Source organism: Fringilla coelebs (genome assembly GCF_963513975.1).
Source record: "Fringilla coelebs genome assembly, chromosome: 4".
NCBI classification, from domain to species: Eukaryota; Metazoa; Chordata; class Aves; order Passeriformes; family Fringillidae; genus Fringilla; species Fringilla coelebs.
The window spans coordinates 43,274,158-43,298,160 of record NC_140032.1 but is presented as its reverse complement, the minus strand read 5'-3'; the positions used below and the strand labels follow the sequence as shown (position 1 = coordinate 43,298,160).

The following is a 24,003-nucleotide window of genomic DNA, read 5'->3' as shown; positions in this document are numbered from 1 at the left end:
TGAACTTATTATTCTTTTTAAACAGGTGTAATCTCTAAGAGTGTGTCCATGCAGATCTGCATAGGATGTCCTTAGTCTATACAAATGCAAACAAGAATGTTCTTATGATAATCTAGAAAATAATTGTTGCCCAATGGTTTTGCTACCTCTACAACTACAACTGGTAGGAAGCACTAAAGTGAGAGGGAAGTCTTTCTTTCATTACCCTGCTTTTGTGCCTTAGACTCATGCTGAGCAGAGGTGAGGGGTGTTCACAGTGTTATTCCACCAGTGCCACTTCCACCTCCCCTAGTAAATCTCTTCCATGTCCTTCAAAGAAGTGTTGAGAGGCATGGTTGTCATCAGCTGCTCTGTCCAGGACCCCATCTTGTGTTCTACCTCTGCCATGCTGTGCTGTATGCCTTAGTATTTTTTCCCTTCTGGCACTTTTTGTGACTGGGTTCTTTGACACCATTTAGCATTAGTGGTGCTATTTCCCACTTTAACTGCTTTTTTTCTCTTCATTTACTTATATTTGGAATTGGCATCAGATGCAGCCAGATGGAGAGTTGGCCCTCTGCTAGAAAGTTCAATTTTCCAATTTTCCTTTTCCTCAGACTGTTTAGTTGTCTGTTCAGTCATGTAACTGAGCATCTAAGTTTAGATGGTACATTAACATGTAAAAAAAATTGCCTTTAACAGAACTTCTGTCAGCCTCCTTACTACGTGTGAATGTCATCTTCTGGTCTGTTATAAATGCTGAAAGCAAATAGAAGCCTTACTGTGAATTTATTCCACATTAAAAAAAAAATCACAAACAAGGTCTGTGTAATCATAGCTTTAGTGCAGTTTAAAAGCAGGCTTAGAGGAAGAAAAGGGATTCTTGATCGGGCATTTCACAGAATCACGAAAGAAATAAGGCTGGAAGGGCCCACACTGGGTCATCTGGTCCAGCCTTCCTGCTGTAGAAATGGGAATGCCTAGTAGTGGAAAAATAGACTTTCCTTTTCCCATTTATTAGCTTCAATCCCTCTGATGCTCATTGTGAGCTCTATGGGGTTGTGATGGTCAGTGTGGAATTTTGCCAGGCCTCCATTGCATTGCATTGCAGTCATACCTGTATTGGACAGGGAGGGAAGAGCTCTCGATACCACATTGCTGGCAAAGCCCCCAGTGTAGTTCTGATGTGCTGACAACAGAGACCTGGCCTGGATTTGGCTCTTATTTGAGGTTTGGCTGCTGTGGTAGCAAAGAATTTCTGATTTGTGCTTACCCCTAGGTTTGTGCACACCTGTCTGTAGTGACAGAGGCTCTGCTGCAGGAGCAGGGCTTGGAGGTGATCTTGGCCAAGCTTTTAACGGCAGATGCTGTGTAAAGCAAATTAACACAAACCAGTCCATCTTCACTACCAACAGTGTGTGGGCATATCTGCCAGAGTTCCTACTGAATTAATAATTCCTCTTTAAAGGTTATAAACAATGTGCCTTCAACAACAGACTGACTGATTTTAAAACTTAAGTTTATTTGGGAACATGAATTAGAAAGACTGACATTCATTGTGCAGCAAACACATAGGGTTAACAATTCAGTTTTACTACAGAGACTTTTGTGCTTCAGTTGCATCTACTATGAGTGTGGACATCACAGCCTCATAATGTGTAAGATTTGACTAAATATCTTTTAGCACTGTGAGGAAAAAAAGAAAGGAAGCTGGGAAAAAAGAAAACTCCTTGATGCCTGCCTATGCAGTATGTATGTAGACCTTTCCATGCTGTTTAGTTTTGCTCCTTTTTTTTTTTTCTGTACCACATAGGAAAGAGTACAAGAAGAATTACTTGAAGTGCTGTAGGCAGGAAAGAAATGGTATCTACACAACAGGTTATGGCCACTCACAACCTCTTAAGTCTTCCCAATAATCTGTAATATTTCTGCAGTTTGATTTTGTCTCTCTGAATCTATTCCCTTCCTGCTGGAGGCACTGACATGTTTTTCTTTGTGTTTTAGGAAGCTGGGGAATCTAGGTTAGCAACCTGGGGGGTTGTTATTCATATTAGTAAAACTTGGAAAGCAAAAAACACTCCTTCTCTTACTATGAGCATCAAAAATATACATTATACAAGTTTGATTAGATTCCCAGGACTTAAAGAGCAGATTCTTATTACAGTTACGTGATGTTATTTTTAACATCTCCTGTCAGTGTTAATGGGCTTTTAGATTTTTTTTTTCCTTCTTTTTGGTGAGACTCAGTATAACATCTGTTGCTCAAGAGTAAAAGATTGGAATGAAGCATTTGATGCATGCTAGAATCATCTTGAGCAGAAAATGCACACTTTCTTTGTTGAAAGCTAAATTAATTGGTTTGTGCAGGCTATGCTCAGTAATTCCTGAAGGAATTAGATAGGGTTAAAACAAATCTGATCACTACCTGTATACAAAAATGGTATAAAAGGAGATATTCCACAGGCCACAGATCTGCTTCCCAATAACTGGGTTCAGTCTTCTCCTTTTGAAATCCCTCCTGTTTTTCCCAGTCCCCAGCAGCTTGCAGTAAAATCTCTGTCTTTTCCTCCTTTGTGCCCTGCAGTAGCTCAGCACAGCAGGGAGATAAAGCTGGGCCACGATGGGCACAAAAGATGCAGGCTTTCATCTGTTCACCAGGCTGCTTGGGAAACTCTGGAATGAGTTTCTTCATTCTACTGGTTCCAGCCCTGTGCAATTGAAATGTTGGTGCCTCCCTAGACTAAGGAGAGATGGGTGACTGCCCATGATGGAGGGAAGACAAAACATGAAATGCCTTGATACAGAGGGGTAGTACCTTGCAGTAAAAGATTTGCTGAAGACTCTCTCTTAGGCACGTATGTTCATAAGGAAGGAATTTCTGCTTACAGAGGGGAGCTTTCATCCTTTGGTATTGCAGAGTCAGTAGCGAAAGCCTGCTGTTCCAGAGGCTGGCAGGCTTTCCTCTCATCATCTGAAATGCTTGTGCTTGGCTTCAGATCTCTGCTGGCGTAGTGAATTATTCAAAATGGGAAGTTCAAAGTTATCTGATTTCCTCTTGAACGTACATTAGGAAGTAAGCTTTCTTCTGCAGAGGAATTTCTGCCATTGCAGAGGGGACTGTCTAAGGGCCTGTATGCAAATTAGGAGCTAGGTAATAGGTTTAATAGCTGCAAAGTACTAGTTACAAGGACATTGCATGGAGCTGAATTTCATCTACACACTGTGCTAATATATTGCTATTTCTTAAACTTACTGTGAAATGTGACTATGACATTCCTGGGTAATTTCTTCAGTTTTTCCTTTGATGTATATCTACAAGGTTCCACTGAAGAACACTCTGAGTAACTTTTTATATAGGTGTCTCTTATCTTTAGAAACAGAATTCCTTGACTTTCAAGAACATTTTTCTAAGGCTAAAGAGCATACATTCCATAAAGTTTGTGTTAGTTAGTTCCAGATGCTCTAGCTTATGCCTCCTCTTTTCTAACAAATGTTTTCCCTTTACTCTCAGTAGTAAAAGGAATGTTTCTCTCTTTTCATCCATTCTCTTTGGCTAAGAAGCAAGAAGGAAACTTATCATTAGCATATGGTGGAAAAAAAATTGCTGCATGCATCCCTCAGGCACTGCTTATTAAAAGAATAAACAGAAATGGCTCAAGTATGGGTAATGTAATTGGTATGTAACTCACTATTCCCTGAATATGTACTTTTCCCTTGCAGTACAAAAACTGAGAAGCATTTGCCTTGTTTAGAGGATGAAGTGGGTAGAGTTGAAGAAAATAAGTCTTGAAACAAAGGAACATTCCTGCAGCATTGAGTGCAGAGAAATTAAGTGTTACTTGTTAGCTAGTGACAGGAAATATGCATCCCACAGCCATCACCACAGAAGAAAGAAGGGTTGTTACAAGCATTCACATCCCTGATGAAAGCTAAATACAAATTAGAGCTGATATATATGTCTTAAATTAGGCGTCACAGTCAGAACGGTTTGAATCACTGCACTCCAGAATATTTTGGGCTGACTAAAATGAAATACAAGTTTTTCAGTTAAAACCATATATTGGTTTATAAATCCATATATTGGAATCAATTACTGCCAGATACACAGCCAGTGAATGCTTGTAAAAATATTTCACCGGGAAAAACAGCACTGTATCCATGTCTTGGAAAGGCCAGCTTATAGAGTTAGTGGTTGTTTGCTGGGCTTTTTTTGTTTTGTTTCAGGATTCCTTCATTTATTATGAATATCCTTGGAGTCCAAGATCACAGCTGGAGCATTTTCTAAGGACCCCTGAGCCTCCTTTACAAATAAATCAGGAATTTGGTTCCTGTTCCTGTGCTCCAGGTGTAATTTGGACCAGCCACTTTGGATCTGATCATTTAAAGACACCAGTTTGCTCTGTGATTCCCCTTGGAATGTCTCAGAAGGAACATCTAATAAACCACCTAAACTTAATGAACTTTTGTGAAAAATTGACATTTTACAACTCCTTATCACCTTAAGCCAATGGGCAAAAGACTTACAGTTCTATGTAACACACAAGTGCATTTATCCGGGGTTAAAATGAGACCTGTGTGTGTGGGGACACTGCTTTATTAGAACAATCCAAGGTCTCTCCAGAAGCATTCAGTCTCCAGGTGTTGGTCTTCATTGGCCCTCAAGTCTTATTTGTTCAAAGCTAGTTCTTCATCTGAATCTCCCTGCTAAAGGAATCTTTGAAGCCTCTGACTACAAACTATATATGAAGGAATAGGAAACTTCACTGTCTTGAAACAGCTTCATCCAAAGTGGTATAATCTATCCCACCTTTGTGATTTCACTAAGGAGACTTAGCTAAAACCGTGTCATCTGTCCAGGTTCTTATCTTAGCCCCTCTCTGTATGTTCCCATGTACTCACCCTTTCAGTAGAATAAAAATCTGCAGTTTAAAAAAGTCCATTGCTTAAGTAAAAACCTTTTACCGTTTCCCTCATGCAAGAGGCAATTTGTGAGCACTGATTTAGGAAGGCTGAAGAGGCAATTAATGCCTCTGATGGGGGCTTGGGTGTCACATGCTGAAGAGTGAGAACGGTCCCTTAAACAATCCTGTCTTGTCAGTAGAATTGTGTATCTGTTACTGAGAGGGTTCTTTGAAGTTGTAGCAGTGAGAAGAACTCTTCAAAATAGAAATCCTTTGATCAGAAATGTAATAATTGCATGTGTTGGCATTTGGGTCCTAACTGATTAGTCCTGTCTAACCTGATTTCTTATGTGCTTTGTGTTCAATTTTAGGCACCAAAGGAAGAAACAAAGGGGAATTTACAAATCTTCAAGGTGTAGCTGCATCTACAAATGGAAAAATATTAATAGCAGACAGTAACAACCAGTGTGTGCAGGTATGAGAATATTTCAGTGTTTTTCTCTGTGCCCCCACACCTCTCTCTTTTTTGTAGTCTCAGAAAGACACGTTTTGTACAATTCAGTTAGATGTAGAAAATACAAGGGAAACTTAATTTATTATCTATTTACTTTTCATCTTCTTGACCTGCAGCTATCTTTTTCAGATCTATACTATATCTAGTATATCATCAGAGTTTATTTCCCTTCCTTATGATGTTTGGCAATTAATGAAAAAATACGTTGTGCAATAATCTGGAAAAATGCCCTTCTGTAAATATAATTTTACATTGTAAATTTTATTGCTCTCATGTTTTCAAATGTAAATCTAGAGCATGGTGCCACAAATATAATTTTTTAGGAAGTACAAATAGAAAAAAAAGCATATAGATATCATTTTCAAGTGGCTTTTAGTCTATTTAACTGAGTTCTCTTTCTGATATCATAATCAGATATTTTCTGTGGTAGCACCCTGACACCCATAATTTCTTGGCTTCTGTAAAGAAATGTGAAAATCAAGCTGTATTTTTTTCTTTTGCTTGCCATCTATCCTTTTTACCATTAACAATTTGTCATCACTCTCCAGGCTGCCCATGTGGTAGCAATGAACACGACAGCAGCAGCGTGTCGCTTGCTCTTCTATGGGAGAACCAGCAAGCCACATGCTGTGAGAACTCATTTCCAGGCTTTTTCAAAGAGACAGAATCAAATATTCATCAGCACCCTCATGCTCTGTAATATGCAGCCTCTTCAGAGGAACTTCAGTGTCTAGTTACCTGGCTTGGGGACACAACCAGTGGACATATTCCTATGTTTTCTACAGACTTAGCACTCAGTGCCTCAGTTTCCTCATTTCTAGTAGGGGAATAATACCATTCCCTCCCAACTGTGAGAGATATTGTGAAGTTAATTAATTAATGTTTGTGAAGTACTTTGAGTTCACTGAAAAAACAGTGCAATAAGATTTTCTTTTTTTTTTTTTTTAAATTAGGGTCTTCTAAAATTAGATATATCACTTTCAAATATGGACTGTGCAAAAGTGGTTCATGTTCCCAGCTCTCTTCCTGATTATAGTGTTGATTAGTGACTTGCTAAAATCTAAGCTCCAAGAAATAGGTGATGGTCATATGTGGACATAATTTTAAAATCCCTGTTTTCTATTACAGATATTTTCCAATGATGGTCAGTTCAAAAGCCGTTTTGGCATACGAGGAAGGTCTCCTGGCCAGCTGCAGCGGCCAACAGGAGTGGCTGTGCATCCCAGTGGTGACATCATTATTGCAGACTATGATAACAAATGGGTTAGCATATTCTCATCAGATGGAAAATTTAAGGTATGAGTTACTATGTGAACTCTCCGGAGCTTTCTTGGCCTTACAAAGGAATGCAAAGTAACATTATTTTTCAAGAAACTACATAGTTTGGCTGTAGCTTAGTCTAAATTCCATTGTTGTGATGTTGAAACCCCTGACCCAGCCGCATGGTATAATTAATAGGAGGAGATCACAGCAGTAATGCTAATGTTACACCAAGCAGAGACAACATGTTCCATACTGGGTGCTTAGATGCCTTTCTATAACTTATGGTCGAGGACAGCAAGTGCCAGCAAGGCTAGTTGGACTAGCTCAGCAACCTTCACATCATTAGTGCTCTGATTGTACAGAAGGGTGTGTGCAGATACATCTATGCACACAAACACAAAGTCTTACAGGGAGTACATGAAGCTCTTCAGTGACATATGGAGGAGGAAAAGAAAGTAGCAGACTGATGATGACTTCCCCTTTTATTCCGTACTTCTCAGCAAATACAGTGTATAATTTGTGTATCATCCTGTTGGTAATAAAAGCAAGGAAGGGTAACCCAGGGTGTTGTTTCAGTGCTACAGCATAAACAGGAGTGTTCTAGTTGGTGTGTTGTGCACTGAAAAAACTGAAAGACAGTAATGATGTCGTAGGTTTCAGAAATCAGAAATTCTAAGGGAAACAACTTCATAGCAACTCTGATCCCTTTAATGGGAATAAAATAAGACAGCAGCTACTACACCATATTGATGATTTCCAACCTGCGACATTTATTTCGCTTGGGTTCAGGTGCAGCTCTAGAGAGAATTAAAGGTTTCCTCTACTTGGTGCTGTTCTCTGAATGCATGATACCAAGTCTGGTATCATGCATTCATGCACTAATGGTGCACATTAGTGAGAGCCACCTCTGGCAGAGGTTAGCTGTACTCAGTGGTCATAGGGATAATAGATCTGCAGGGAAATTTCTACCATAGTTACTTAGTTCTGGAGTCCTGCACTGGGCAGATATGGCCTGTTTGGCTAATCTTCTGGCAGCCTAGTGGCCAAAAAGCTCAGGTTCTGAGCTGCTCATGTGTGCAGCAAGAAATAGCCTTTCTCTGAATAGTCTTTGCAAAGTGACAAATGCAAATAGGCAATTGTCCTTGCGTAGTCCTCAGTGACCTTCATTTGAGAAATCAGTGTGCACGCTTCTAGAAGTATCCAGATCGTGTATAGACTTCAAGCTCAAGTAAAGCAATAGTAAAATGTAATGCAAGTGTTAAAAAAATACAAATTGTTTGCATTTGCAGAGAGGATGTGATTTTAGTTGTTAAGTAATTTTGAAAACTTACAGCTACACAGGAAAACCTTGGTTTTGGCTGAAATTCTTAAAAGAAGTGAAAGCACCAAAACAAACCCAAAGAAATATGTAATTCAGTTAAAAATCCAAATATTCTGATTATCCTAGGTGTGTTTTAAATAATTATTAACATCCTTAATGTGAACTGGACACAGAACATGGAGGGCTTGTTTTCCTGCCTTCTTAAGGTATGCTGTAAATCCAGCATTTTGCATGGTGCCAGCTCTGGAGGAAAAAGCTCTGGAGAAGCCAGGATGCTATGTGTGATATACTACCAGCAGGGAGACAGGTATTGGAAAAAATTAATTATTAATGTAGTTCCTCTGATGCGAAGCCTAGATTTGTTTTCACTCAATGTTTTCATTGGATTGCAAAAAAATGCAAAAGCTGTGTGATGTTGGCAGTGTTTGTGTGGTTAATGCAAATTAATGCATCAGACTTCATAGCTCGTGGGACTAGAATGATTAAATGAGAGATGTAACATCAATTGTATAAAATACTATTTTTAGATTGAATGCAATAAGCCATATTTATGAGAGGAAAAATAAATGTTTGTAGAAGTATTTTTTTATACAGAGGGTAGGCATAAGCACATAAGTGCAGGAGCTGGGTGGAGGGCAGGTGGCAGAGCATATGCATGGGGACAGCAGGAGCGAGGCAGTGGGAACACTGGGATGGAGACACGGATGGCACAGGGCCACACTGAGGAGCTGTAATGGGAGTAGGGGCTCCTGTATTGGTGCAGCACTGGTTCAGGGGATCATGTACTGTACAGTGTAGCTGGAGAGCTGTGCCAGGAGGAGGGGTGAGGGTGGGGTGAGCACAGGGCCTGGGGGAACTGTGGGAGGACACACACATTTTTGGGAGATCATGGACACGGAAGGTGATGCTGTGATATGGGACAGCCAGTGCCATGAAGGGAAGGGGCTTGTATTGGGCATGATGGTGTAGGACTGGGAGTTGGACTTGATGATCTTTATGGGTCCTTTCTAGCTCAGGATATCATTCTATGAGGGGTTAAATAAAATATAATGGAAGCACAGAACATAGATGTAACAGATCTAGCCTGTGGGAATATGGGCAAAGCTTTGTTATGTTTTGTGTGTTGGCAGTGGTAATTCTTACAGGGGCCTTGTCAGATTAAATTGGGCAGCACTTGCTAAAATAACAGAGAAAGGGATAATGGCATCTGCCTTCAAAGGACTGTGCCTTCAAGTCATTGTGTAAGACCTCTGGTGCAGGTGGCCTGCTGGTTGTTAACTCAGCAATATCAGGGGGCTGTTTTGAGCTTAATCTAACTATTTTTGATGTTGTCCCCTTCCTTCTGTATTTACTTACACTCACTCTCCCTTAGCCGAATTTTAATAGTCATGTGAGCCATAAGGCAAATTTCCCTGGAGCCAGGCCCAGGCATGTCCCTGATTACAGCACTGGACTGACCCCCCTTGGCAACCTCCACTGCCAGGCAGAAAAGTGTCACCTTCCTCAGTTCTGGCAGCAACAGAGTTCTGTTTTCTCAAGGCTGTAAAACTTGCATAAATACAGAGGCGGGCAAACTCTAATCTAAGGTTGCACCAAAACATGAGCTTCTGCACATGAACAGCTGTACTAACCTGGATATGATAAAGACTCAGATTGGGTCTTAGGATTTGAGGCTTCTATTTCTGGCTATGCCACAGATCTCATGGGTGACTAGTGATCTTCCATTTCACTTCCCAGTGCTTTATTTTCTTCATCTGTAAAAGGCAGATTACGGTGTGTCAAATACTCTGAAATTGCTAAGAAAGCTGTTGCAGGACATACAGCACTAGGCTAAGGAGAGAGGGCATGGTGAAGCAGTTGTACCAGCTCCTCACCAAGTGGTGTCCAAACCTAGTGAAGGAACTGGACAACAGAGCCAAGAGAATGATTCCTGTTCCTCTGAGGATTGTTTTCTTTCTAGTCTTGAAGAACTGTATATAAGGTGACAAGCTTGTTATCAATCAAATAGGGCTCTGCAAGTCAGGATCACGTTTAGATAAGTGGGAAAAGATTAAAGGAAATATTTTATATGTCAGACTTCTTCCTTGTCTCACTCACTAGTAGAATTAAGGAAAGAGCTGTCTGAAGCTGGTTGCATATATGGGAATGGGTATTACGGTTAAATGGTCACAGTTGAATTTTGACAGTCAGATGAATGATAAATCCACTCATTGTATGATATTGCAAAGTGTGACAAAGCTGTATCTCCTTAATAGATAAGTTCTCAAACAGGAAAAGATGGTTTGTTGGAAGTTTTTGATTAATCTCTGACAATCTTGAACCTTTCAGACAGCAACAAAAATGGTAAAGTTAAACTTAGCTCTAACATGCTTACTTCCACAGTGGAAAAGTATTCATAAATTTTTATGTAGGCTGATTGGGGTTTTTTTGTGGTTTTTTTTGGTTTGTTTTCTTTTTCTTGTAGGAATATCCCACAGTAGAATATTTTCCGACCTGGTAGGGTGACTTTATAAACACATGTTTGAAAACCAGTCTAAATTCCTAAGAGCCTATAAAATAAGGGACAAAATGTCCCTGACTGAATCAAATTAAACACATTATTTATATTAAGGGTTTACATGATTCATTATACTGTATTCATTTCTAATGGAAAAAAAGTCTGAAAATACTTCCATTCATACACTTAATGGGAGTGACTGGGTTTCATAATGTTCTGTTCTAAATAATCAAACCTATAATTCTAAGAAATTTTCTGAAATAAAAATATACAAAGAATATGTTCAGCCAAATCCAGTAATGTGTCATCAGCATATTTTGATCTAAACTGGGAACAGATTTTTAGTAAAAAGCATTGCAAACTCTAGCTGGGCATACTTTATTGCTGCTTGCAAATTATATTTTAAACCTGGCCCAAGAATAGTGATTTTTATTACTCTTCTCAGCACTGAGTGCCCATTAATGTAGTATGTGATTTATTTGTTATATTTTTCCATATGTGTTTATATGGGCAGGAAGACACTGTACTCATGAGTCTGAGTCATTTTCCATAGGAATCCTGGAAAGATGGTAAGGAGGTGGTGCAGTGCTCAAGCAGACAACCACATGGGCATCCCAAAGGAAAGAGGACAGTGTGATTTAATCACCTCAAAGGAAATACATCTACAGATTTGCATTTGATTTATGGTTTTGCTGCTTTGCTGTTATACAAACTGATTACATTTTGTAGGTCTGCTGATATCTTTCCCCTGGTGAACGCAAAATAAATTTTAATCGTTTTTCCTGGGAATATTTTAGCATTATTCAATTAGGTAGATTTTGCCTAAATATTTTGCAGTTTATAACAGTATATGTACATGAACATAAAACTGACACAAGATCATTGCATATTGGCTAAGCATAGTCTTGAACTGCAAGATTTGCTCCTTGGAATTTTCTTTAGTGGAGACTGAAAAAGGTTGTGTAGTGGCTTAGTAGCAGCCATCCTCAGGGTACCCAGGTGGCTTTATTTTAGGATCATTCCTATTTTTTACCTGCAACCCTGCCTACAAGAATGTACCATGCAATAGGAGCATGGGATGTACTAAGGATAGGAGAGCTCCTTCTGTTTGCTTTGAAAACATCGGGGACATGAGAAAAATGAATTAGGCAATGGATTTTCTCAATGCCTTGTAATCTGTCCCACTGCTACTCAACAATTGCAGAAGGGAGGGGAGAGCAGCAAGAAGTCAGAAGTAGATGTGGTAGTTGTGAACATGGTTTAATGGTAAATATGACAGTGTTAGGTTAATGCTTGGATTCAATCCTAGAGGTCTTTTCCAACCGAAATGATTCTATGACTCCCAGCATTGCTTGTTCTAGGGGGTGATCTGTCTCACTCTGCAAAGGCAGTGAAGTGAAAGATGGCCTTGTTTCGTAAATAAGATGAATATCTTAGTACACGTTTAATTTAAATTCCAATGCAAACAGAAAAGTATGTTCTTCACCAAGATATGAATTTCAGTTTGTAGGGTGTGTCTGTCACAAATTACTATAGAATCTGAAAGTTCTGGAACCCATAATTTCAACAAAGCCCCCCCACTGGATTGTTGGTCCAGTACAGACTTTTGAAACCAGCTTTCAAATCTGTCCATCAATTAAAAAAAAGGTCTGTAAGCAGGATGCAAGTTGCTCCATTCCAACACAAATAATTGAATATTTACAACCTTTTTTAACTGAAAGGTCAAAACTCAACTGATTTTATGTAGATTAAAACAGTTTCTAGAATCCCAGCCTAAAAAAAAAGCTGAATGATGAAAAATGCAGATTGGATTGTGAGGTGATCCTGTCTTCTTGGGTATATGCCCAGGTAGCTCATGGATTTTTTGAAGGCTTGGTCTCAATTTCTGCTTGCTCTGTTGCTTAGATCCTCTTTTAACAATCCCTTCTCTTTAAACCTACTAAAGCATGCTTCTGGCATTTTTGGATTTGACAGCTCCCTAGGCTTTCCAAATAATTTACTGTTATGAGATCCATCTCATCTCCACTGAACGTTTTCACAGTGAAATATTGTATACAATTCCCCTCCTGTTGCTTATTATGCTGGCACATGGTTTTGGTAGTCACGACGCCTATTTAAAATGATGGAAATAATTTTATTTACCTGAGACAGGAACAAGCTTTGATTTGTTTAGTGTTTCAAAGATTACTTCATTTGCTGTTTGGCAACATAATCCTCTCTCTTTTGCAGTTTTCAGCTGACACTTCATGTGTCTAAGCAGCAAGTAAAGCAATCTCATGTGGAATCTGGTGGAAGATAGAGAGGTTAGCCTGAGCTTTAGCTCTGCTCAAATTCTTTCTGAGAGCACTCAGAAGGAGCTGGGGTCTTACTAACCCAAGAAAGGCAACAGAGGACATCAGCCTACATCCCACCCAGGCCTGATGCTCCAAAAACTCTGACTTCTTTGATGCAGGCAGTGATAAAGATGTCTCCTATCTATCAAGGTGGTTGTTGGACTCAGGAACAGCACACAATAGGAGACAAAAGTCCTTTCTGCTTGTCTGCCTATCCTGCTGCTACCCAAATGCTGGATACACAGACATTTCTGACAGGTTTATCAAGTCACATGAATCTGATTACTGTATTTCTTATGAGTTATATATTTGGACTCAGTTGCTGAGGTGGCAGAATTTTCAGTCTAGAAAAGACATACAGAAAGCAGACTTTATTTTCAGCTGAAGAAAAAAATTATGAAGTACATGGTAAGAGCTGATAAAAACTATTGCTTCATCTTTTGATGAAAAAAAAGCCTCTCCATTCTGCTCTGTGCCTGTAATACAATCTTTAAACTGTACTAATTTCTCTCATGCCAACATATTTTCCTGTTTTGTGTTTTCCCTTTTAGGCCAAAATTGGGTCTGGAAAGCTCATGGGCCCTAAAGGTGTTTCGGTGGATCGTAATGGACACATCATTGTAGTGGACAATAAAGCATGCTGTGTCTTCATCTTCCAGCCAAATGGGAAAATAGTCACCAGGTTTGGAAGTCGAGGAAATGGTGACAAGCAGTTTGCAGGTACACTTGATGGTAATATGTAAATCCCCTTTTCTTGCCTCTTCTGCTCACATTTGCATGATGTTTGAGCATGTTGAAGATGCTGTATCCTACCCCTTTATCTTCCAGGGGAGAGGTTCTGCTAGACATACAGCTCCTATTTGCTTGATTGCCAGGCAGACTGCAACATCTGTTCTGCAAATGTAACTGTAACCAGATTGTTTCATCTACCTCCCTATGCCTGGAAACATTTCAGATCAGTGACCCAAGAAAGACTGATCTTAACTAGCATTTTATAAGCGCTTTGTAATTGCCACGCCAAGCTGTTCAGCACCATCAACTCAGATGCTGTGCTTTGTGTTTCCAATCATCAGACACACAAAACCCAATGCCCTAAGTGGTATCTCTTAGAAAATGAGTGTAACTGGGTAGGGTTAAGATTGAGATCAGGAAGGCAGAGTTATGGAACAGCCAATGTAAGCTTAGGGAATTGCCATTTTACTCAACCGACTGCTTGCACATGCTGTCTTTCAAGTAGAACATTCCTTAAAGTTTAAAAAACAGAACAGCTCCACTGATATATTTTAAGTGAATAGCTGTTCTTTCAAAATTTGAAATGAAGGTGCCAAATTAGGTATGCAGGTCATTTTACAGGTGTTGGGTCATCTTTAGTATGTAGCTTCATTGGTCTGATGTTTTGACTGGTTCATGGTGAAAGAGAGGAATAGCATCAATGTGTTTTTATCCTAAAATCTCTTGCAATGCTTTATGGCATAGCTTGGGCTCTAACACAGCAAAATTTTCTGGGTATCTCAATTTATTTTCATTCAAAAATTTGCAAAAGCACCTCCTGAAAAAAAGTAGGCAAATACTTCCTAACAGTTCATTTGAGAAATATATCACCTGTTCTTGCTGATAGGCTACAAAAAGCAGGTAAATTGTCAATACTTGAATGTTTTCAATTGAAAATTTTTCACTTTTTTATAGCTTACCCTGATATACTGTGAAAACTGAAACTGAGTTCTGTTCTGTTTAATAACTCAAAATAGCACCAAGTGTTTTAATTTAGGTACTTGCCCGTTTTCAAGCTACCATTTGTTTTTTACTCAAATTTGCATACATATTTCAATACACAATGTAAAGCAAAAAATGCCCTTTTTTCCCCTGACAGTGGTCTTCTAAGTAACTTTGTTATTTATCCTAAAACTTGTTAGCTCAAATACTTGTAAGATGCGAGCACACAGAGCATAAAATATTGCAATTAAGAATTAACAGGAACATTTCTGATAACAATTTTCAGTGTATACTCAACTTTATGCTTAAGCACTTCATGTTTTGTCTCGTTAATAAGCCCATAAATCTCTGCATAGTCATATGTATACAAGGGTGGGAGAAATCAACAATGCTTATTGGTAACAATAGCTGACAACTGGTTGAAAAAGAAATTATTTGTGCTTACAAAAAGCATGCTGAGCTTTTAAAGAAACAATGAAGTAAAATTACTCTTAATTTGAAATTGGTATTCCCACTTGGACTACTATTGCTCGGAAGCCAAACATAATATGCTGGCAGGCTGATTTTTAGTTTAACCATACTTTTTATTTTAATGGTATTACTATTTTTTCTTCTTCTTTTTCTGCATTGCAGGTCCTCATTTTGCAGCTGTAAACAGCAACAATGAAATTATCATTACAGATTTTCATAACCATTCTGTCAAGGTACTGTCAATGGCAACTTGGAAAGTTGCCACTTTAATTTTATTATGATACTTTCTTGGGCAAAACAACATATTGTTAAAACCAAAGAAATGACACTCCACACAGGGAGTGTGATATAGCTCTGCTATAGGGACAGCACTTTCAGAGAACTTTGCATGCAGTGCATTGCTTAGTCAAGATATAGTCCATTGCCTTTGGTGTCACTATAATGGTGTCTAATATAATTGCTTAAACATAAATGAATGATTTCAACTTTACTTATTTTTAGTAGCCCTCTGCCAAACCTGTTATTGACTCTGTGTTCTGTCTTCTTTTAAAAGTCTGGCTTTTGAATTTCCCAGTAAAAGCTTTCCACATTTCTAGTTGTAAAATTATAACAAAGTAAAGACACATGACAATCTTTAAATTACACACCTATAAACTTTAAGATTACTGGACCCATTTTACAACCTGATTCTCTTAAAGCCCATGTAACTATTGGTTTTCATTCAATGCCTCCTGCACTGGGCAGAACTGGCACTAGTCCTTACACCCATGGGAATTCCTGACTCTCGGCCTGTTAAAGTCATGGTATGATAGGAAGTTTATTTGTTTGTCCCAGTAATAAACCAGACCAAGGAAACAGGCTGAGATGTGTTGGCAAGTGTCTATGAAGGAGATACAGGCCACTTCAGAAATGCCTCACCTGCGTGTGTTTGTTCTCAGACATTCCCTTTCCTACACTTCCTGCACGTGCTCTTGTGCCCTCTCTCTACAGGAGAGAGCAGCAGGAGGACAGAGGCTGGATGCTGTTCTACCTGGGCTCTCAGGACATGTGTGTCGGTCCCACATACCAACAAAATAAAATCCCTGGCATTTCACCTAATGCCTATTTTGACTGAACATGAAGTTGAACCCTCAGTCTAGTTCTTCACTGTTTCTAATTGAAAAAATAAATGTTATGTATTCACCTGAAATAGGAGGTTGCTGCCTGAGCATAGACACCTTTGTGTCCTTAGCAGTGCCGAATCACCTAAGTCTGGAATAGCAGCCTTGCTTGCACATCCTTGTGGAATTGGTGAGGAAGTAGCAGCTCGTGGTTTGGATTACAACACACAAACCAAGACTGCTGCAGGAGCCCTAAAGCAGCAGGAGGCCTATGACTCCATAAATTACCTCTCCACAAGCAAGGTTTGCCTGGTAACAAGAATGCCTGGAGAGGCTTAACAGCAAGGGGCAAACTGAAATGGAAAAAAAGCAAGTGAAGAAATGTAAGAAGTGTGGCATCCAAGAGGATTTATAATTGTTACATTTCTAATGAGAACAGAGTGTCCCATCTGTCTCTGGTGTGACTCAATGGGATACAAATGTTACTTGTTACAATTTGGTACTAACCAGAAAAGATTCTTGTTTCTGTAGTGTTCTCTAAATTGGTACTTATAACTGCTGACACTCTGGAGAGTTTATAAACTGAGAGCAGAGAGTATATCTTCTTTTAAATAATAAATTATAAATAATGAAATAAATTAATTTCACTCTTATGAGTCCCAAAGCTGCATCCTGCCACTAGTGTCTTGAATTAAACAAGCTCACTCAGCAACATTTTTCTCCTGCCCCCATTAACCTTCAAGGATGCTCCTTCCCTCAGGCATCTTTTATGGAAAATCCTGTGCAATGTAGGCTTCTCTCTCATTTGCTCACTTCAGCCCAGGGAGAGAGCAATATATCTTTGTCTATTTTTTCATTAGTTGGCTTTTTTTTATTATTATTTTCTTTAATCCTCTGAGGCACTAACTTGGTACTTCATTAATTTCCTCCCCCAAATGTTTTTTTCTCCGTTCACTGTGGGTGTTTGAGAACACAATAATTCCCTGACATCTTCCACCTTATCAGCACTTCAGTGTGCGCTTGGCACTTGTCAGGTCTTTGCATTTTCTTGTGCAAGTCACAGTCAGTCTCTAAGAACACTGTTGGACCTTGTGCTGTAGGTGGGCCTGGATCCAAGATGGACGAAAATATTTTAGAGATGACTGTGGATTGTGTAAATGACACATTTTGTATCTTGTTTGGTCCCATTGGTACATCCAGGTCACTGACAGAATAGTCATTGATCAGCTCCATCTTTCTGCTGTCTAAACCTGTTACCATCACAGAGAATTCAGTTGCTGACCTGTCTACAGAGAGCAGCATGCCATGATTTGCAATGTGTGTTAGATTATGGAAGCAGAGAAGAGAGCATCTGCTCCATTGTGTTTTAGCTCCAAAGAAACAAAGCACCGAGTGCTGCATCTGCATTCAGCTCTTTTCAGTTCAAGATGCACAAGCTGCAGAAGAATTCTGGGGCCCTTTGCCTCCATGTCTGAGATGAATCAGATCATATAATACTTGATACCATACCATATTAAGGTTGTTGTTTTAACCCATACAGGTCTTTAACCAGGAGGGAGAGTTCATGCTGAAGTTTGGATCAAATGGAGAAGGCAATGGGCAATTTAATGCACCAACGGGAGTAGCAGTAGATTCTAATGGAAATATTATTGTAGCAGATTGGGGAAACAGCCGAATACAGGTAAAAATTTCTGTATGTCAAAGGTGCTTAATTTAAAAAAACTAGTGGGTTGCTAACTCTGGCCTTCAGACTGCCCAAGAAACACCAGCAGCATTAGAAGTGATGTGGTTTCTCACACCATCCTTTATATACCTCATTGTCCACTTTCAGCCTGGTGATGTCAGGTTGTGAGCTTTTCAGTGTGGCTGCTGGCAGCTCTGATGGCCACTGTGACCAAGGATTTTGGTGCCAAGTAGTTCCCCAAAAGTTTCTTGATGACTTATGAGACTTGCAAGATTTGCTGAGATGATAGTAATTTATAATCACCATAACAGAAGATCAAAGACATAGTGGAAAATATGAAAAAGTAAATGACCTGAGGTCAATGTGGTAGATCTTTATCATCTTTTTTAAATGTTGAGAAATTATTCTGCTTTCAAGTTATGAGATTTGCACTCTTTTTATCTTTTAAGTGCTAATCACAAGGTCTTCCTGTTTGCCAAAGAATACCTAATAAATAAGTGTATGTATTATTTCCACTGAATATAAAACTGAGGAAGCTGCTTATGAGTTGTTCTCAGGAAGCACTGTCAACAGGGTAAACAAATTCCTGGTTTTCTCTGTGTGGGAACCTAAGAATCAGACTAGCCACAACAGTGATATTTGTTAGGAAAACAAGGTGTTGGTTGAGTTCCCAATTAAGTTTGATTTATTGTAGTTGACTATTTTTAGAACAAGAACAGCTGAGGTTCTTATTTTTTATTATTATTATTTTATTGTATGTTAATTCTTACTAAAGATCCTGGTGGCTATAATTAGTTCTTTATAATAAGAACATACATTTGTATATAAACTTGCATATTAGGAGATAACAGAACAGATTTTGCCCTTGTTTATTCTATTGTATGTCCACTGTTTCAGAAATGAGAAGTATAACAGTGTAAATGAGAGCAGACTTGTGTCCACTACTTTCCTTTTTTATTCAGAACATTTATTCTGTGCTTTCTCACCCTCAAAGGTTTTTGATGGAAGCGGATCATTTTTATCCTACATTAACACTTCTGCCGACCCCCTTTATGGTCCTCAAGGTCTGGCTCTTACTTCAGATGGCCACGTTGTAGTCGCAGACTCTGGAAATCACTGCTTCAAGGTCTACCGATACTTACAGTAGCAATGAGCTCTGGAGCTGGATAATCACCCACTCTTAAGAAAAGACTCATCCTAGAGATCCAGTGCAGGAGATCTCCTACTTTGTGTTTATTTTTAATAACAAAGGAGTCTCTTATGGACTTCTTGTGATTATTTCCAAACTTACCTTGTTTACATAGGACTTGCACCTCTTATGTTTCTCACTGAACTTTTTGTTGTAAGTGTTAATTAAAAAAATCCTCTGTAACTGAATTCACAAAGACAATGTGAAATTAAACACAAACTGCATCCTATGAAACTGGAATTAACTAATAAGGCAAAAATGAGAAAAGTTTGGGAAAAGTCCCCAAAGCTTTTTGATGACTGCGAAGGATAGCTCCTGCTCAGAGCTTCCAAATTTAAAAAAGTATCATTCTTACATGTTATTTAACCCAGGGGTGATCCTGGGAATCTTCTAGATCTCATCATTATGGTAGGTATTACACTTTTAACATTCTTCAGTCTTACTGTGTATAACAATTAGGTCCTTTTTAGTGTAAGGTTAAGTCTCACAAAATCCGCCTAGCTCTAACCGTCAACACAGCTCAGTGTTTAGCACTATGAGAATCAATGCAAATTCCCTACTCATGTGGAATTAATGAAGGATTGTTTCGTGTGGCCGTTTTTCACTCTTCCTCTTGCTCAATGTGCAGGAAGGACTTTGCAGAGACCTGACATTTCTAAAGCTCTGGAAAAACTTAATTGTAGCGAAACATTAGTGGGAGCGGAATTTCTGTATAACCACAGACCTTCTGACACCAAACTAGTTCATTAGGATCAGGGTTATTACAATGTCAAGTCAATTAACCTTATGTGTGCCACTCTTTCGTACGTGTTCATTGCCATATTTCCTTACGGCAACTCATTGTATTAACCTCTAAAATAAGATGCAGCTTCACACAGGACAGAAAGCCAGAGAAGTACCCTGTGGAGGACCTACGTTCTACAACCAAAGGAACTGTGGCAAACAGAGGTTGTATAGGAAAGCCAAGGGTTACCAAAGCTATTTGTTTTTATGTGAGAAAAAATACGTTACAAATAAAAATTTGAACCAATTCCTGAAGTCCTTCATCAAAGGGAATTTTGTTAGAGGACAAAACAAGGACTGTGAGATTTGTTCCTATTTGTTTGTATGTATGTATGTATGACTGATTGACATAAAAATTTAAAAAAAGTAAATGTGGGTTATTTCAGCAAACTGGAACGTATGTATGATATTTGACAATGGCAGTACTCTGAAAAATGACCTTTCTTCCTCTGCCAGATCCCTCTACTGTGTTCTTTGTTGAAGTATTAATTTAACTGGAAATGCTTACAGGCATGGTTCTGCTTTTAATGTTTGGTTTGTGGGGGGTTTTCTAAGTATGAACTTGTCCTTTCTAAAGTAGCATTGGCTTTATTCTTATTTCTATATCCAGTGGTCAAAGGTTGAATTGCTACTGTAGCCTGATATAGATAGAGTGGTGCTCCCTTTTAAGTGTTGCTTAAGGAGCTGTGAGCTTGCTGCCAATGCCTACAATAGCCTGGGAAGGGCTGTCTTTCCTTTCTCATTTTTAGGGCCTTGAAACAAAAGGGCATTGGGTCAGAAACAAGGGAGTATTTTAAGCATGTTTGCAAAATGGAAAGAAATCTTTGATAAAATTTCTTGTTATAAGTATTTGTCTTATTTCTAAAATGTAAGGTGGTTGTTTCGATAAATTTGAGAAAAATTAATGGTTTTTTTCTGAAGTTGCATTTGACTTGTAAAAATGCAGACCCCAAGGTTCTTAAATGGGGGGTTCATCTGGTTTTTAATTACTGTTTCATGAAGATATTTCCTCTTCTTTCCTTTGTTTATTTTTTGCACATAGAATCAATTTAAAATTTCTCATGCAAATATAAGTTTCCTTATTTCATTGGAATAAATATTTTGTGCATGAAGCTTAAGGACTGTATAATGAAGCTAAGAAACTGGTGGTAACATTTATGAATATTAAAACTCAAGTTTGTTATTACTAAAAGAACAAAATATCCTCTTCTTGAACTGAGTTTGTCCTAAAATTCTGAAGATGGTATCTCTGGTCATTACAAATAAACTGTCCTATCAAAATTTAACAAAGCTGTAGATCAAATTTTCATTCTAAGTGTCCTTATAACACTTTCTGACATTGGAAGACCCTTAAATAGCACATCAGTGAAGAAAAGGCATTTGAACTGTATTTAGTAATAAAGAGAAGGGGTTGCACAGATTGAGATAAAAACTTCTTAAAATGTGCTGTGGCTGTCAGTTATCACATTTAGTTCCAAATATGGATTTTTAGAATACAATTTTAATAAGCTTACATGCTTACCCCTCAGAAAACATTGCCAAATCCTCTGTTGTCAGGTACTTTGAGAAGCATGAAAATCAGATACTAATGCATATAGCAAAAAAGATACTTAAGACTGTGCTATTTCATGTATACACTTTTCTTCAAAAGCTTTTCAGTCCTTTGGTTCAGCATTGTTTAGCATGATTTTAGATAACCCTTGTGAATCCAGTGCATCCTGATGAAATAAGTGAATTCTGCACATAACCCTCCTCACAACACAGCTCAAAGCTATTAGGAGTTTTGTGGATTTTTTTTCTTATAATTGAGTAGTTTTTTGGATTTTCAGACATTATCAGCAGAGCGGCACTAAAGAATGTCATGAATTTGAAGTTATTTCTGATAGCAAATGCTGTCAACTTCAAATTTAGTGGCATGGGACATTCCCTTCCAAGGTCTGACCTTATCTGCCTGGCACCAGGAAACTGAGAAACACATTGCTTTTTACGGTGCTTCTGAAGCCAACTTCGCTAAAATGCTTGGCTTACAAACCTTACAAAGAGCAACCAAAGCAGAAATTCTGCACTTAAAAGCTGGCAGACTTTTTTTCTCATCCAATTAAGGGAAGGTCAGAATTGCACTACGTCATTTGCTGAGTTGTTAGCATTCATTAAAGGCTTTACAGGCATGCTGCTGCCAGATTTCAGGTATAACCAAATGTCCCTTGACTTCCCTGGAATGCTAATTGAGTAGCAGCGCAGCATGAATGGTGAAAGTATGTGCTTCATTTAACTAATCTTCAACTCAAAAGTAATCTCAAAAGGTTATTAGATCTAGTGTCATATGGAGCATTTTAGGACAAACTAGCCAACTGTATTTTCATTGTTCAGTGAATAGAATAAAAAGATCTGTTCAGATAAATCCAATATAAACAATAGGAGAGTTTTGCATAGGCTAAACCAGCACCAGTGTTTTGAAAAAGAAAAGGAAAATGGTTTAGGCAAGCAATTGCCTCATGAAGATTGAGTGCTATTTACTTGTAAATGCTCATCTGTTCTGTAAAAGCTAGAGGGCTTTTGATTTTATGTCAATATTTTTTATAATAAGGATCTAGTGTTGCCATAATGAGAACTATAAGTGCCCAATATGTTGTGTTTGTTATAAAGAAATGACTTTCAGTTGTGGGAGACAGCTTGTTATGAAATTATGATGTAAAGTCAAACTTTTCTTTAAGAATTCAAGCAGTGACTATCTGACCTGTTTGTGGAAAGTGTATTTGTATTATGGAGTGGCAAGGTTCCTAACAGGTAATTTTATTTCTGTCGAATGTACAGCACTTCAGTCGATATTTGTGAGCAACACAGCCTTAACCCTGACACTTTTTCTTTGGCTTTATGACACAGGAATGTTCCCTAAGTTGTGTAGTGTACGGCAGCCCCTGATGGAAATCTCTACCAGTTGATACGCTGCAGCTTTCCAGTTCTAGGAGTGTTTCCAGTTCTTTTTTCATGTTTTTTAAAATGTTTTTGTACATTCCATCTTTGTAATATATGTTTTGTGTATATGTAAGCCTTGCAGTCTCTTGACACTCATAATGAAATATTCTTCTCACCTGTTTTTTTGTTGTCGATGATGATGTTTTTGTTTGTTTTTTTTTTTTTTTTTAATCCCTATGAAGCTAAATACAGACTTTTTCTCCTTAAGGTCAAGGATGAAAGATGCACATTAAAGTACTTGTGCGTGTGTGTGCGTGCGTGCGCGTGTGTGTGTGTGTGTAGTTTTAGCTTCCTGTGTGCCATGGTATTCATAATGCTTTAGCTGACAAAAAAAATTACTCTGTCTTGGAAATGTAGGAAAACCAGAGTCAAATGTGTACCTTTACCACGCACAAAAATTTCAAATAATAAAAATAAAGCTTGTTTCCTCTGTTATTTTCGTGGTTGAGGATTTATTTTTCATATGTCTCATATTCACTTGTCCCTAAAAGTAACCCCATAATGCAGGAAGACAGGTAATTTTTTCCAGTTTTCTTCCCTGACTCCACAGGTCACAAGCTAAGGAAATTGTGGTTTATTTCATGGGTGTTGAATTTTTATGTTGACACAGAGGAAAGACGGACTTGAGTTCTTCTTGGGAAGAAGGTGCAGAGTTGGAGCTTCCTTGTTCCCCTCTTCCTTCTTCAGTCCAGGAATCAAAATTAAGATTTTCATTGGTGGCAGTAAGATTAAGAGCTGTAAGCTTTTCTGCTTGCATCACACAGGTACAGAGTACCTTTTAGCTGAGGTGCGATATAATCTTTCAACAGTCTGTTGCAGAAAACCAAATTAAATTATCGTGGAGAACAGAAAATTTCAGGAGTTCAGTCTGACTCTGTTCCTGTAAGAACAAATTTCCAGCTTGTATTAACTTCTATTTCACATAGTACCTATGTCTTCTTGGTCACCGGTGAAGTCTCCAAACCGGAATCATTTGAGAACTCAGTGTGACTGGGAACTTGCTCACGAAGTAAGACAGAATCTTCAGATGCATCGTTTGTCTTGGATGCAACCTCAATGGAGGGGACTAGCAGGGTCAGTGAAACCCCCAGTGATGAGTGTTTGCTCAGTGGCAGGACAGTCAGAAATGAGACAGCTGAAATACTGAGCAGCTGTCCATTTTTGTGGATCTTTCCCCCAAACCCTCTAGAGGAATATGTGTTTTATTGTTTCTTGCAAGTCATAGAGAGTGTCAGCAGCCATGTTTCGGGGCCTCATTTTTCTCCTAAAGACAAGCTTA

The 24,003-nt window shown here is 38.6% G+C and overlaps 1 protein-coding gene across 4 annotated transcripts in view; it reads left to right on the top strand.

The window, feature by feature from the left end:
• Positions 1-23,107, top strand: part of TRIM2 (tripartite motif containing 2) — a 59,829-nt gene extending 36,722 nt beyond the window's left edge. For all 4 annotated transcript variants that reach the window (XM_084204652.1, XM_084204653.1, XM_084204654.1 and 1 more), the window contains exons 7-12: positions 5,252-5,355; positions 6,523-6,690; positions 13,360-13,528; positions 15,155-15,225; positions 17,633-17,773; positions 18,771-23,107. In XM_084204652.1, coding sequence (XP_084060778.1) covers positions 5,252-5,355; positions 6,523-6,690; positions 13,360-13,528; positions 15,155-15,225; positions 17,633-17,773; positions 18,771-18,923 — 806 coding nt within the window. In that variant the 3' untranslated portion in view covers positions 18,924-23,107. The remainder of the gene's footprint in view (positions 1-5,251; positions 5,356-6,522; positions 6,691-13,359; positions 13,529-15,154; positions 15,226-17,632; positions 17,774-18,770) is intronic.
• The last annotated feature ends 896 nt before the right edge of the window (positions 23,108-24,003 follow it).